We start from the raw sequence: 14,624 nt of genomic DNA, 5'->3' as shown, positions 1-14,624 counted from the left end.
TTATATATAATCATAACAATCACAAATACTAAAAATGATGTATGAGGAATAGAAACAATTCTAGCATATTTTAGTATGTGCTAAATATAAATAAAATAGATAATCAAATTATCACAAATTATAATAGGGTGACTACTTAACATCAGTCCAGAGACAGCAGATGTAAAATAGCCTTTTGGCTAATTCTGGCATGTTTACATTTGTCAAAATGTTTTATTAATATGCATTGTCCCTGCTCATTAAACCTTTAAATAAATAAATAAATAATATATTGCTAACATTATTTATTTTTTAAAAACACATAAATAAGAGTACATTGTACAACCCATATATCACACAAATACACCACTAGAACAACAAATGTAGTAAATAAATGTATTTTAAATGGTAGTGTGACTTATTTTACTTTTTGCATCAGTAAGTTACCATGCAGAATTAGGTGCACTAGATTATCCTGCTTGTGAGGAGACCTGAGGTAAACCTACCCCTGCCTACACTCTAACAAATGATGTGCTGGCTCAACGCAAAAAAATTGAGGTAAGAATTTCCATGGATATTTTTAAGTTATTTCAACTTAGCTAGTATTAAGTACATGCCACAAGACTTTTCTAGTTAGGCCAACTCAGTTACTTTAGTTCAATGAACATGATTTGCCTATTCCTCTACAAGTTTATTTAAGTTAAACCAACTTAATTTTAATTGTTTTAAAATTACTCCTTTTAGTTAATCTAACTTATTTATTTTCCTTTCATTCTACTCAGAAATGTCCATGGAAATTCTTACCTCATTTTTTTTATGTTGAGCCAGCACAATTTTGTTTGTACAATAACTTATTTATCTAAGTCAGAAAATATCACACATTGAAATTCCACTTTTATGATCTGTTTATTCAAACAGCCAGCAAGGCCTATACACATTGCAAATAATGTAACATGTCCTCTTGCAGAAATTTGAGGATGGCATACATGTCTTAACTCTCAACACTACACATTAAGTACAGTAATTAAACAACACACTGCAAATAATGCAATACTTCCTCTTAATTTGAGACTCTGAACTATTGTATAGTTTAGAGTTTAGACTCTAAAACAGTCTCTGAACAGTACAGATACTATACAGTATTTAAACAACACATTGCAAATAACGCAACATTTCCTCTTACTTTGAGGACAACCCAAATGTCTAAACTCTCAACATTAAATACACAATACAATATTAAACAGCACACAGTAATCAACACATTCCAAACAACATGGCAACATTTCTTTTTTTAATAAGAGGACATCTTAGATGCCTCTTTCCTTTTCAGCACAACAGCTTATTTTTAAGCATCATTACCTTGGGGCTTGCTTTGAGATCATCCAGCTCAAGAAAGATCTTTTGAAAGACTTTGAAAGTGCTTTTCAGTTCTTTTGGGTAGCTGAGGTTGAGTGCATATATTAGCCCCATTAGCAAGGCACAGGCTCTGGGAATATCCATGTCATCCATTAGGACCTCGGTTCCCTCCAGGACAATCTTTGCATGGGCTCAAACACTACAAGTTTTAAATTAATTTGAAAGAAACAAAGTTAACCAGTGCCAATCAACATTTGCAACCTAAAAAACAAAACTTAGCAGCCAATACGGTTAGACCTAAGCTATGATGCCTACAACTTGCAACTTAATAACAATACATTTGATTTAACTGTTTTTTTTTTCAAGATGGAAAACAAAAGAAAATTCACACAAATTACTGCAACGAAATGGGCAGGGAGAAATACACATGCGCTGTTAACAACAGCAACTCAATATTCTCGTCGTCAATGTGGATTTTGGTGCTGCAATGGCTGACTAAACCAACCTAAAAAACAAAACTTAGCAATACGGTTAGACCAAATTACTAGGAGTTACTGCTAGCTTACACAGTAGCACTGCTGACCAAGAAAAATCAGTGTTGTGTAAAACTATTTCTTATACTGACTACTGATTAGCTGCTGTGACTAATATGAGGCAATTTTTACTCACCAAACCGCAAAGTTAGCAGATGTGTGCTGTGCTCACTCGTGTCCTCCACTTCCATCTGGCAATGCCGCATGGTCTGTTCACGCTCAGCCTTGTACTCAGCTAATTAAGTAACATGGACATGGATTTTTAAGTTGTGCAAACTGAATACACCTACATGTTGAGTTGAGGCAGAAATATCCGTTGAAAATCCATGCATTATTTTTTATTTATTTTCAGTTAGACAAACTTATTAAATTAAGTTATCAACTCATTATAATGTATAAACATAACAAACTTATTTTTTTATACAGAAAAAGCTGTTGATTTTGAGCTGTACCTACTAAATCCATGAATCATTTCTTAGAGTGTACACATCTCCTACTGCTGATTGTGATATCTTCTCAGCAGGCAGAAGACTGCTAGTTCACAAAACAGAACGAGGACACTGACTGCAACAAGGTTAATTGACTCACACAGTGACATTATAAAAAGAAAATGTGACTGCAAATGAGCAATAGAAAACCAATGGTTTTTGTTTTGTTTTTTGGTACACTGAAAAAAATGTTTTGTTGCATGAACATATTTTTATTATGTCATGTGGTTGCACAAATTAATTTTATCTGAAACTAAATATTTTTATTATGTTGACTGGACTAATAATCTTTAGGTAAATTTCAATAAATTATATTATGCAATTCTTTCTCAACTACTTTGAGTTCATTTTACTCAAATTTCCTTAGTAAATCCAATTAAACCCACTTTAAATGAACTTAAATAAAGTATGTATGTTTTCTTCAATTATATTGTGCTCTTTCAAATCAATTAAAATGTTTAAATACTAATTTTTTTATTGAGTTGATTCTAATGAAATATTTTAGCTATCATACACGACACAGAACCACAAGATGTGTTTAGACAACAAACTCACATCAGAGCAGTCTAATGACCCAAGAATATTTTTTCTAAGATGAACACCTGTTAAATACTCAGTACAAACTTTCTGTACATCCTGTAAGTTGCTGAGAGTCCAATAAACAGCGCAGATTTTATGCCTTTTACGGGATGTGCCAAGCGGATTACAAATCTCGAAATCATCCACATACAAAATAAGTAACACTCTCAATTGGCTTCCTGATAAAAAAGCTGTTTTCTTTCAAGAACAAACCATCTCTGTAACACCTGTATATCACTTCTGTTCCTTTTTCTTCTGATGTGAGACTGTCTAATACTTTATTAAGAATGTGACAGTCTGTGAAAAGCTGGTGCAGAACTTTTAACACTGGAACATATTGCAGTGTTCTTTTGCCTTTTTTATCCAATATGTATTCTATGGGCTCTACAACTTTAAAATTGTCTTTGTAGTATTTTTTCCGCTTACACGATGTTGCCAAAGGACAGCCTTTACCAATTGACTTGTATATGGGATTAGATAAACAGACAGTGGATGCAAGTTCTTTAATGACAGACTGATCAACAAGCTGTAACTACTGAGTGTGTCTTGTATCACATTTGTTGTAGTACACAGAGATGTTGTACTCAACAAGTACTGAAGTTCTTCCAGCAATTCATCAATTGCAGCACTTGGTACATGAAAAATATTTTATAGTTTTAATAATAATGCTGCAAGTTTTTGTTCAATTATATCCGTCTGATCCTTTGTTGTATTCAAATCAACATCAGACTGACTGCTGTCACAGCATTCCTCATTGTCTGAACCACCAAGCTCTGTAGTTTCAATCATGGACTACACCATCCTTAAAATCCACTAATGAATGCAAGCTGTGCTTCCGACTTTTGTGAGACTTGAATGTACTATATACGTTGGTTTTGTATTCACAGTCTTTAAACATACAATTGACAGTCTCGTTGTTTTTTAGATGATTGTTTACATTTACAAAATAATCACGCTCAGTTCCAAGTTCACTAAAACCACACAGTTGGCAGGAAAATGTAAATTTGTCCGAGTGCTTTAAGGCATTGCTATGACTGATGATGAGGTGTGTCAACAGTGAATTCCAAGTCTTAAAGATGCATGGACAATCTGGATGTATGAACTTAATATGATGGCCACGCCCAAAATGACTATGTATTTGTCTGTAATGTTTAAGAAGTTCTGAGCGTCTAGACACTTCAGCACCACAGTCTTTACACTGCCACATAAACTAGACAAACAAAAAATACATAAAAGTGAAAAGGAAAAAAAAGAGATAATCAAACATTACTTTAAGTGTTTTACAGTCAGCTCGGTCACTAAACAACTTACAACCAGAGAATTTTTTTTTTTGTAAGTTTGTAACTTGTACCTTGAAAATAATTAATGTGAGGGAATGCAATATTAAAACCCTTTCTCCCAAAAGAGAGTAAGGCTGTCCAGACATGCTTGATAGAGATTTTAATTATGCAGCCCATACATCAATGGAGAGAGTAGACAGGAGTCCAGGATGTCTTGCATTTAAGGTTTAAGGAGAAATGAACGAATGATCAGTACACGTTATGTTCTGATGCTCCCGTCAATTCTGAAGTTTCTCTCCTCCGGGGATAGACTTTAAACCACACAGATAATGCCCAAGGTTGAGCCATGCCCAAATATGGGCAGCTCCAACACATCTACAATATACAGAATGTAGTCTACTGGTCTATAGACAAAACATTGCTTAGACCTCACTCAGGACCTTTGTCCTACATCTAACACTATATCAAACCTTTGACTCCAGTTACCTTTACCCCATTCAGGGAAACTGTCAAACACATATCTGACCTTGGCTGCTATAGCAACACTATCAGAATGCCTCCTGTTTTCCCCAAAAGGAGCAGACTCACTGCGTACCACTATCTCAAGGGGAAACCGTGTCTAAACCCAATATTTGGTGTGGCCTTGCTATGACCGCAAAGCCTAGTTTGACCCAGTGCATATTAGTTATGGAAAATTCCCTAACAATGCTAATAAGGTGTTACTGTCCCATAGAGAAAGCCATGACATAGAATCATACAGTACAGGCACTTCAAACAACTCCATGTGTATAAGAAATCATAAGTAAACCTTATGGTGACCTGACGATGATCTTATGAACACTTTTAAAGGCACAACATTCTTGTTTGACCCATTCTTTGCTAATGACCATGGTGAGACATACCACTACACACGTATACACTCCTAAATTTGATTATATTCCCTTGGCACAATTGGCAGTTTTATTAATGAAATTCATGTTAAATTTAAACTGATCATTACATGACTTCTAAGATTAAACTGTCAGTAATTAATCTGTTTGTTAAATGTTCTTACCTGAACAATATAAAGTTCCCGAGCTTGCTCGAAAATCAGATGCGTTAAACCTGTGAACACACGTACACACAAAAAAACATGATAACAACTTTGTGTCTGTAAAGAAATGTTAAGCTTATCATCAAGTACAAAATCATGAGTGAAAGTCAACATCTCAACTGTGCCTCAGCATGACTGAAATATGCATGACAGATTAGAGTTAGGGGGAAAAAATTGTTAATTTGTTAATTATTCACTACTAGATTATTAGGTTACTTTCTGTGTGCTATATTACTATAGTTAACTCCACGGAATTCAGATACTGCATATTTTTATTTTTTATTAAAAAAACAAATTTAACTTAACATTTTTAATAATGAATTTAAAGAAATTAATTGATAGTAACGTTCAAATATGTTCTTGTTGGCATTGCAGTTTTTTCATCCTTTCTGGGAAACCTACTGTACAGTGAGCAGATGCTCACAACACGTTTATTGAAAGTCAAGCCTCAAGTTATTTTTTTTTACTTTTAATAAATGTAAAAAAGAAAAGAAAAGAAAAAGGCATATGTCTGACTAAACACAGTATCACCATCACCAGCATGAGATTTATGCAAAAGTTCTTGCAAGACGCATACAAATTCACATGCCTGCATTAGTTCATTGCCACCAGACAGGGTTTATTAAGACCAGGGTGGCTGCTGATAATGTTAGCAGCTCTTATATATAATAGATGCCACAGCAGCTAAGAATACACCATCGGCAGTTCTTTCATTGGATGCGATGAAGGCCTTTGATAGGCTAGAATGGCACTTTTTATGGGCTGTGCTAGAAAAAATGGGTTTTGGGGGGAATTTTGTACATATGGTCAAGGTCCTGTACTCTAAGCCTTCTGCTCTAGTTCTCACTGGACAACTGACATTTGCTTTGTTTCCTGTCTCCAGGTCCTCTCAGCAAGGTTGTCCTTTGAGCCAGGCACTGTTTGCGCTTTCTCTAGAACCCTTAGCCCAGATGATCCGTCAATCCGTTACCATGAAGCCTAATTCAGTAGGCCGTACCTCTCATCATTTGCCGTTATATGTAGGGCCGGGACTTTAACGCGTTAATTAAGATTAATTAATTACACAATTACCGCGTTAAAAAATGGACAAATTTTAATCACACTTATTTTTGCACCGCGGAACGTTTCTCACTGGATGAGTTTCAGGCGGACCGATTATACTGGAGCACCAACTAGCGTTAAAAAGAAGATAGTGGGGGTCTCCAGGAAGTTAACTGGTTTAGAGTGACAAGGTATGGTGAGTGTGTCCCGATTAAAGAACACGGATACAGATGTACGGAGTTATCTGCTTTATTACAGCTGTGGTCCTTATACATTCACACACAGCAGGAAATCAGGGCAATAAGGATGCAAGATGCAAAAAGGCAAGGGAAAAAACGTCAGCTCTCTAGCGCATGGAGAAGGAGAATTGCACAGGTGTGGTGCGTTCAAGAACATCGGTAAAACTCAGCTGCATTCAATAACGTAGGACAAATGAAACCTTCAATGCAAACAGACTATAAACAGGTAAATATCACTCAAAACAATATGGGCTTTCTAACAAGCGTAGTTCAGACAACAACAAACCACAGTGAACATGAAAGTAGCTGATGAGACCGCTTTGGTTGGCCCCGTGGATGGGAGTGTGGATAAGAGCATGGTTGTGTGCAAGCTATGCAACAAGGAATTCACATATCACCGCAGCACATCGAGCCTCAAGTATCACCTCAATGCTAAACATATAGCAGCTAGCATGGAAGCTAGTGTGGTAGCTAGCTAATTTCTGAAATGTACTATATTTCTAAATATGCTATTGCTACACTTAATGGCAAAAATTGCACTGGTCTGTTGGACTTGAACAAAAATAAACAATATTTGTGTTGCTTAAGCTTATGTATTCAGTCATTATTCAATGATACTAAAAATCCATGTGAAAAAAATTACTTCTCACTGTTCTCAGGTCAAATATTTATATGCGGTTAAAATAGGATTAATTTCGATTAATTAATTATAAAGCCTCTAATTAATTAGATTAATTTTTTAAATCGAGTACCGGCCCTAGTTATATGCTGATGACGTACTTGTATTTATGGAGAACCTGGTCCAATCCCTCCAAACTCTCCATCTGTAGTCAGTTTGGTGATCTATCTGGTTTCAAAATCTCAAAAAGTCTGCCTTGTTACCCCTTAATGACACAGCTAGAGCACTACAATTCCCACCTAATATCCCTGTTGTACAACAATTTAAATATCTGGGAGTACACATTTTCCCATCTCTGAATCGCATTGTTTCCCATAACTACTTGGAAATTTGGAATAAAGTTAAATCAGATCTAGATGAATAGATTGGCCTTTCCAATTCTCTTCAAGCCCTCATCTCCATTATTACCCAGGATTAATTTTGTATTTATTATAGTATTTCACCATTTTTTTGGAATAAAAAGCGGCCTCGCTTGAAACTGGCAACCTTGCAGAGAGGTAGAGGAGACGGAGGACTGGCAGTTCCTGATTTTAAATTGTATTTTTATTCCTTTGTCCTTAGACCTCTTTTTGTGTGGGCTAATGCTGATATGTCTGTCTCTTGGCGTGAATTGGAGGAAGACATTGTTCAACCACTGACGTTGCAAGGGGCACTTTTTTCCAACATGTCCGACTCACAATGTAAGCTTCGTTTTGGTCCAATAGTCTCCTTTCTTATCCAGACCTGTCACACAGTTAAATCCCTGTCTAAAAAGTGGCACACGCTCTCTCAGCTACTCCACAATAAGAGTCTTATGATTGGAGGCAGACCCATCACAGCATCTCCTTGGAGTAACAGTACTATCCGTCATCTAGGTGACATTTTTAATGAGTCAGGGTTGCGCTCCTTTCAAGATGTGAGAGACACCTATGCCTTACCGCCTTCCTCATTCTTTTTTTATTTACAACTAAGACATGCTCTTAATGCACACAGTATTCCCCTAAAGCAAGCTTTATCTATTCACCCTCTTTATAAATTGATCATATGGAGAAGGACCTGGATAGATGGATGCAGGTACCTATTTCACTAATAGGACGCGTGAACTGTATAAAGATGAATGTGCTGCCCCGATTTCTATACTTGTTCCAAAACCCTTCCCATATCAATTCCAAATAAATTTTTTAAGAAATTACAAAGCGTGATAACTAGATTCATATGGAGGGGGAAGGTACCCAGAATAAAAATCAAAACCCTATATAATGCTCTTCAATATGGAGGACTGAAGCTCCTTAATTTTGAATTTCGGAGACCTTAATGAAAATAATGTACTCAGATCGTTCGAGCAGTTACGAGATGCCCTCAGCCTCCCTGCTGCACATTTCTTTAAGTACCTACAGGTTAGGCATTACATTAGCACACAACAGGGCGGCCATCCAAATCCTTTAGACTCTCCTTTAACTGACGAGATCTTTAAAAACATCCAACATCCAAAGGGTATTGTATCCTTAATCTACGGCAGAATATTAGATATCTCAGCAAACAAAACCCTCAAATCTAGGGCTAAGTGGGAGACCTTAATTTCACTTTTGAAGACTGTGATTGGGAAGAAATTTGTCTGTGAGCTCAAAATTTCTCTTATAATAGCCGCCACAAACTTTTACAGATAAATCTCATTCATAAAGTTTATTTAACACCAGACAATATCCACAAGATAAACAGTTCCATATCAGAACTGTGTCCTAGATGTAAGATAGAAACGGGAAGCCTCATCCATATGTTTTGGATATTTTGGATACACCAAACAAGATCACTCACCAAGATTGGTTTTGTTAGGAGAATTGTCAGCCCTGCCAATTAACAGGAGGAAATATGTACGCTTCATCAAACTCTGATTGCTGGAAACAAATGCATAGCTATATTATGGAAGAGTGAGGACCCTCCTACTGTCTCTATGTTGCTGAAAGAAACTGCTTCATATATGGCCTCTGAAAAGATTATGTTCAACTTAAAAAAAACAACCCATCTTTTTGATAAATGTTGGAGTGGCTTTAAGCAGTGGCGGCTGGTTAATGCGGGGCGCCGCCCCCTCCAAATATCTAGAGAAAGTCTGCTTAAATATATTAAATATAAATGATTTAGATAATGCTAAATAATTATGAAATGAAAAGTATTTGCTTGTAAAATGCGCCTGTTAGTCTCTCAGCACCTGTCAGCATTCATTATGAATTGATTCCAAATGGTATTAATTTCTATATGTACTTCCTGTATGCGGGGCGCCTGCCTAATAGGATTCAATGCAAGACCTCAAACTTTTGACAAGCACATGACCTGAAGCTGCTCTCTCATTGGCCTCCTTCAGTTTTCCCACGGGGCGCAGCTCAGTGCGCCCCGGACACGCCCACTTTTATTTGCAGCGAATTGTTGTTGTTTTATGTTTTTTAATCTACTGTGATTGGACAGTTCTGGCTGTCATTCACGCCCTCCCGTCAGCTGCTGTCACCCAAACTCCTGCTGACAGTAGTTTCAGGAGATGACGTTAAAGTGGAGCCACGGAAATTAAAGAAGATTATTTGGTAATTTCTCTACAAAAACATAATTTCACAAGACTTTTACTTGAAAAGAGAAAGAGGATAAAGCAGTTTGGACCGGACCGGCTTCAACAGCAGCAGGTGATGGAGGAGCTGAGACCCCGAGTTTCTCCCGCTGCTGTTATGATAAACGGAGCTGGCTAGCTGGATGCAGTGTGAGTTATTCCTTTTATTGCTTTATCTGTTTGCTGTTTCAAAGTGTCAGCACCGAAACGTTGTGGACAACGACAGGGGAACGAGACCTAAAACATCTCTCTGAAAAAATGCAAACACTAAAGTAGCTGCAGCAATCAAGACAATAGCATGAAGCTAAGTTGTTTTTAGCAGACTTAGCATTGCTGAGCTCTGTCTGCAGCTGTTTCACCACATCTGGCCACATGTGGCCCTCCGCTATGCCAAGCTCCACAAGAGGAACATAAATTAAGTCCATATCAATGGCTACATCCAGCAGCTCCAACAGGACATATAAAAGATCAGGTAGTAGCTGCATTCCTGTTATTAATATTGTAAAGTCTTAAAAATACTTTATAAAAGACATAACTATGAAGTGTAAAAAACTAAAATGCATAAATGCAGGATAAGAAATGATGGAAGTAATTTTGATTATTACAGTTGATTTGGGGTACATCTCATTATTAAAATAAGAAGTTTCATAAGTTATGCTTAATCACAGCAGTGTATAGTGCTTAATGTGCTTAATAACTCTGCTTTAACTGCTGGTATCTTTAGGTGACGTGAGTGAAATGGGCATTTTATCATGTCTATATATAATGTTTTATTCCTCTCTCTGTGGGTCAGAGATACTATACTGGGACCAACCAGGTATCATTATAGTGTGTTGTGTTGTTTTTAGATTGGTTTCCCTTTCTTATTTTTATTTTTTTGCTGCGGTATGAGGTGGTGCTACGGTTTGTTTGACACTAACCCTAAGACCACCAAACTGTGCCCCCCCAAACATTTTTGTCACCAGCCACCAATGGCTTTAAGGGGTACTTAGAAAACATCACACAGTCGGTTGGGCAAAAACCACTAATGGTGTAACAACAACTGGTACCAGATAACTTTTTCTAACATGATGTATTTGATGAAAAGACTGTACTCCACTTGTCTGCTACTGCCCGGGATTTTCCGTCAGCTGCGCCACGGTTTTGCTCCGTCCTCTGCCCAGCATCAAATCATGCTCTGGGAGAGAAATCTGCCTTTTAAAATGAAGTTGCACTGTTAATACAGTAATTACGGTAGCCCAATCAAATCCGAACGAGTGACTTTAGTCTACCGTAATAACTGTAGTAGCAGCACAACTAAACGGCCCGATTTTTTGTAACTTGCTCAAATTTAGTTGATGTGGTCATTTTCTTTGATTTTTGTGCTTATATCATGTGTCAGTAGGCTACATAGCTAGATGGTGTCTTTATATGTCTGTTTTATTCATGTTTGTTGCTTAAATACGATCGTGAGGCTGCACGGGTTGTTTTATTTTGAAAGACGGACGTTTTATTATGCCGATTCTGTGTCTGACTTCCTGTCTGGTGCAATCTGCTCTGTTGAGCTTGTCGCGAGATAGAAACGGCTCCGTCAAAAATAAAAATGCTGCGGATTGATAGCGCTGCGGCGCGGAGAGCTGCTGCTGGGACGTTGCTGACACGCTCCTGGTGGAAATACACTCATTGATTAGTGGCACCTATATAGTGGCGGTGCAGCCGTAACGTTCCGGTGACGGACCCAGTGGAAATTGGGCTTTACCCTCTGCTTTAATTAAATTTTTTTTATTTTTTATTATTATTTATTGTACTTAACTCCTTACCACTCTTATAATTATCCACTTTTTATTTTACTTTACTTAATTTATTTATTTATTTATTATTATTATTTTTTAAAATCTTTTTAAAAAACATTTATTTGTTTGCTTTTTTGTGGGAAGCGATTTATTAGCTGGGGAGGGTGAAGACTGGCAGGGGTTGGTTTGGGAGGGAGGGCTTTGAAAATCTCTTTATTTTCCCTGTCACAAATATTGCGTAATGTCAATGTATATGGAAAAAGTCAATAAAGAAAAAAAAAACACAGCCTATAATGTTTTATATGTAGTCAAACTTTAAATAAAAAAACTATATTTCATGTTCTATAGTTTCATCATGCATTAATGAAACTATAGAACTACAATAAAGAAAACTGTTGACATTGTATTGCTATTTTTACCTGTTATAAAAAATTAAAACACTTATAGAAAGGAAGGGGAAAACCCCACTGGCATGCTTTGAAATAAATTAAACTCAGAACTATATGCAGGCCTATTTGAATCTCCCCATATTTATTGAAAATGAATAAAATGAAAAATAAATTGACTGTACTTATATTGCGCTTGTCCAGTCTTTCGGCAGTGCATTCACCCATTCACAAATACATTCATATACTGATGACAGGGGCTACCACACAAGGGTGCCAAATCTGCTCGTCAGGAGGAAACTAACATTCACACGTTGGTGCAGCCATCAGAAGTAATTTAGTATCTTGCCCAACGACACATTGACATGTGGTAATAGAACCACTGCCACCCACTTTAAAATAGAGCCGATAGGAAACAGGAGAGAGAGAGAGAGGTGTATGACCTGCATCAAAGGTCCCTGGCCAAATTTGAAACAAGGAACATTGCGATTATGTGGCATGCTCTCTAAGCACTAAGCTCCATCAGCTTGACACTTTTAAGCAAATGTTATAACTGTCAATAACTGACACAAATCACAGAATACACTGACACTGAGGTGGGCCAGTTTATTCTCCAGGGTTTGGACATGAGCCAGAGGAATGCTGGGCAAAGGTATTTTGTGTGCCTGACCCTCAGCTTGTTCCATACTGTGCGACCTCCACTGGCTTTAGGTGGGGCAGGCCTGGGTGTGCTGAAAGCTTGCCCTAATAACTAAATATTGCATAGTTCAGAAGTGTGCAGTTTGTTTTTTTCTCTCATTTGATCAAATGCCTTCAATAAGATTTTTTTGTTGTTGTTGAGAAATAATCTTTTATATACAGCAAAAAGGGCTTGATCCTCTATAGCCATTCTCCACAACTATGGAAAGTTAAGAAATGTTAATTAAATATTATTATACTGGAAAAATCATACATTTATGTGTGATTGTGCAACATATACATTGTTATTTTGTCCAGCACATATATATAGTTTTTTGTGATCAGTTGTGTTTTTAAAATCTTTTGAGTGATTCTAATCTGTTGGAAGTATGTCTTTGACGTTTTGGTATAGTTGACAGGTGGTTAAAAAGTGAGGCTCATTTTTCACCTCCTGCTGTATGCAGTGGGTGAACAGTCTGTATAACACACAATAACTGTGAATGTGTATGTTTTTGTGGATTTCTAGGTATATGAAGACAAGCAGTCGAACAGTGTTGTGGAGAAGATCTGCTCTCTTGTCAGTAAAGTTCTGGAGCCTCTCCATCCCCATGTCGAGGAACACCAGCCTAAGAACATCAAACATCTGTCGCACACTTTCTCCAGGGAAAAACAACATCTGTAAGTACACCTGTTAGATAATAGACTTCTGTAGCCTAACATAATCAGGTCAAACAATAGTAAAGAGGAATTAGGCTATTTTGTCTAGCGAAAAAAGAATAGAAGTGTATCCCGATTGAAGAAGAGGTAGAGTGACGAATTGTACTCTCATCAGGGTACACAAAAACCAATAAACTGCAACCCATGATGGCACTTTGAGTGTGAAAGAATCTCATGATGAGCGGACACTGCTTGACCTAATTGAGTTGGAGGGGCCAAGGGCAATGAAAGCATGAATGAAAGCCACTTGTCTGATGCAACAACCAGGATTGCAGCGTTACGATTACCTGGAGTGTTTATTGCCAGTAGGTACAAGACAGGCAAGGTGGAACGAGCTGTGTTCAAGAGTATGTCAGGTGAGAGCCAGAAGGATACTATGCACATAGATATAATGGCAGCAGTTGAAGCTGAAATGGACTCCTGTCTGATTTTTGTACTAAACGTCATGCTGAAATCATGCTCATCACTACTAAAGCTGCAGTACTAGCAATAATTAAAGCAGAGCAAAAACAACTTATAGTATCTGTGGATACTTACAAACTTTACAAAAACATCCTGGAAAGCATGCATAATGCATAAATTCCACCGGGTCCGGATCTGCTCCGGAACAGCTGCGCTGCGTTCCGGCTCCGTCCTCCGCCATCTGTCAACACCCACCGCCTCCGTCTGTGTTGCGGCTCCGCCCGGCTCCGGAAGGAGCCGTGAGGACCCACGAGATCTCCCGAATTCACGGATAATCGCGGGATGTACTTTCTATATAGATAACCACAAAACCAACACATCCATTCGGAGGAGTAGTAGGGGTGCATGAAAACCGTGACTTCAGGTCTGGCTCCGCCCATTATGACGTTTTCAAGGTATAGTGCAGGGAAATATGATCCGCCGTGAACACGCTGTATTTTATTTTGAAAACCGGAAGTTTTTTATTTTGTATTTGTGCTCGACTTCCTGTCCTGCACAATCTGCTCTGTGCTGAATTGCTGCGCCGTGATCCAGCATCTGGCAAAAATAGAAGCTCTGCATATGTCCTCTGGAGGCCTCCGGACTGTCGGAGCCGTTCTGCAGCCGGTGGAAGTACACACATTGACTAGAATGGAAACGGATCGGCTCCGCCGCCGTGCCGGAGCGGACACGGACCGCAGACGCATGCAGTGGAATTTACCAGTAAGAAGGATGAGCTACAGCCAGAAAGAAAAGATTTGTATCGGTGGGACTGTATAATTTCGAAGAGA

At 37.8% G+C, this 14,624-nt stretch overlaps 1 protein-coding gene across 1 annotated transcript in view; it reads left to right on the top strand.

Moving 5' to 3' along the window:
- LOC133982539 (anoctamin-1-like) overlaps nucleotides 1–14,624 on the top strand; it is a 205,529-nt gene that overhangs the window by 25,169 nt on the left and 165,736 nt on the right. The window contains exon 4 of the mRNA XM_062421594.1: nucleotides 13,202–13,353. Coding sequence (XP_062277578.1) covers nucleotides 13,202–13,353 — 152 coding nt within the window. The remainder of the gene's footprint in view (nucleotides 1–13,201; nucleotides 13,354–14,624) is intronic.

This window comes from Scomber scombrus, chromosome 6, assembly GCF_963691925.1.
Source record: "Scomber scombrus chromosome 6, fScoSco1.1, whole genome shotgun sequence".
In the NCBI taxonomy this organism is placed as follows: domain Eukaryota; kingdom Metazoa; phylum Chordata; class Actinopteri; order Scombriformes; family Scombridae; genus Scomber; species Scomber scombrus.
Note: the sequence above shows the minus strand (reverse complement) of the source record. Positions and strands in the feature narration are given on the sequence as shown.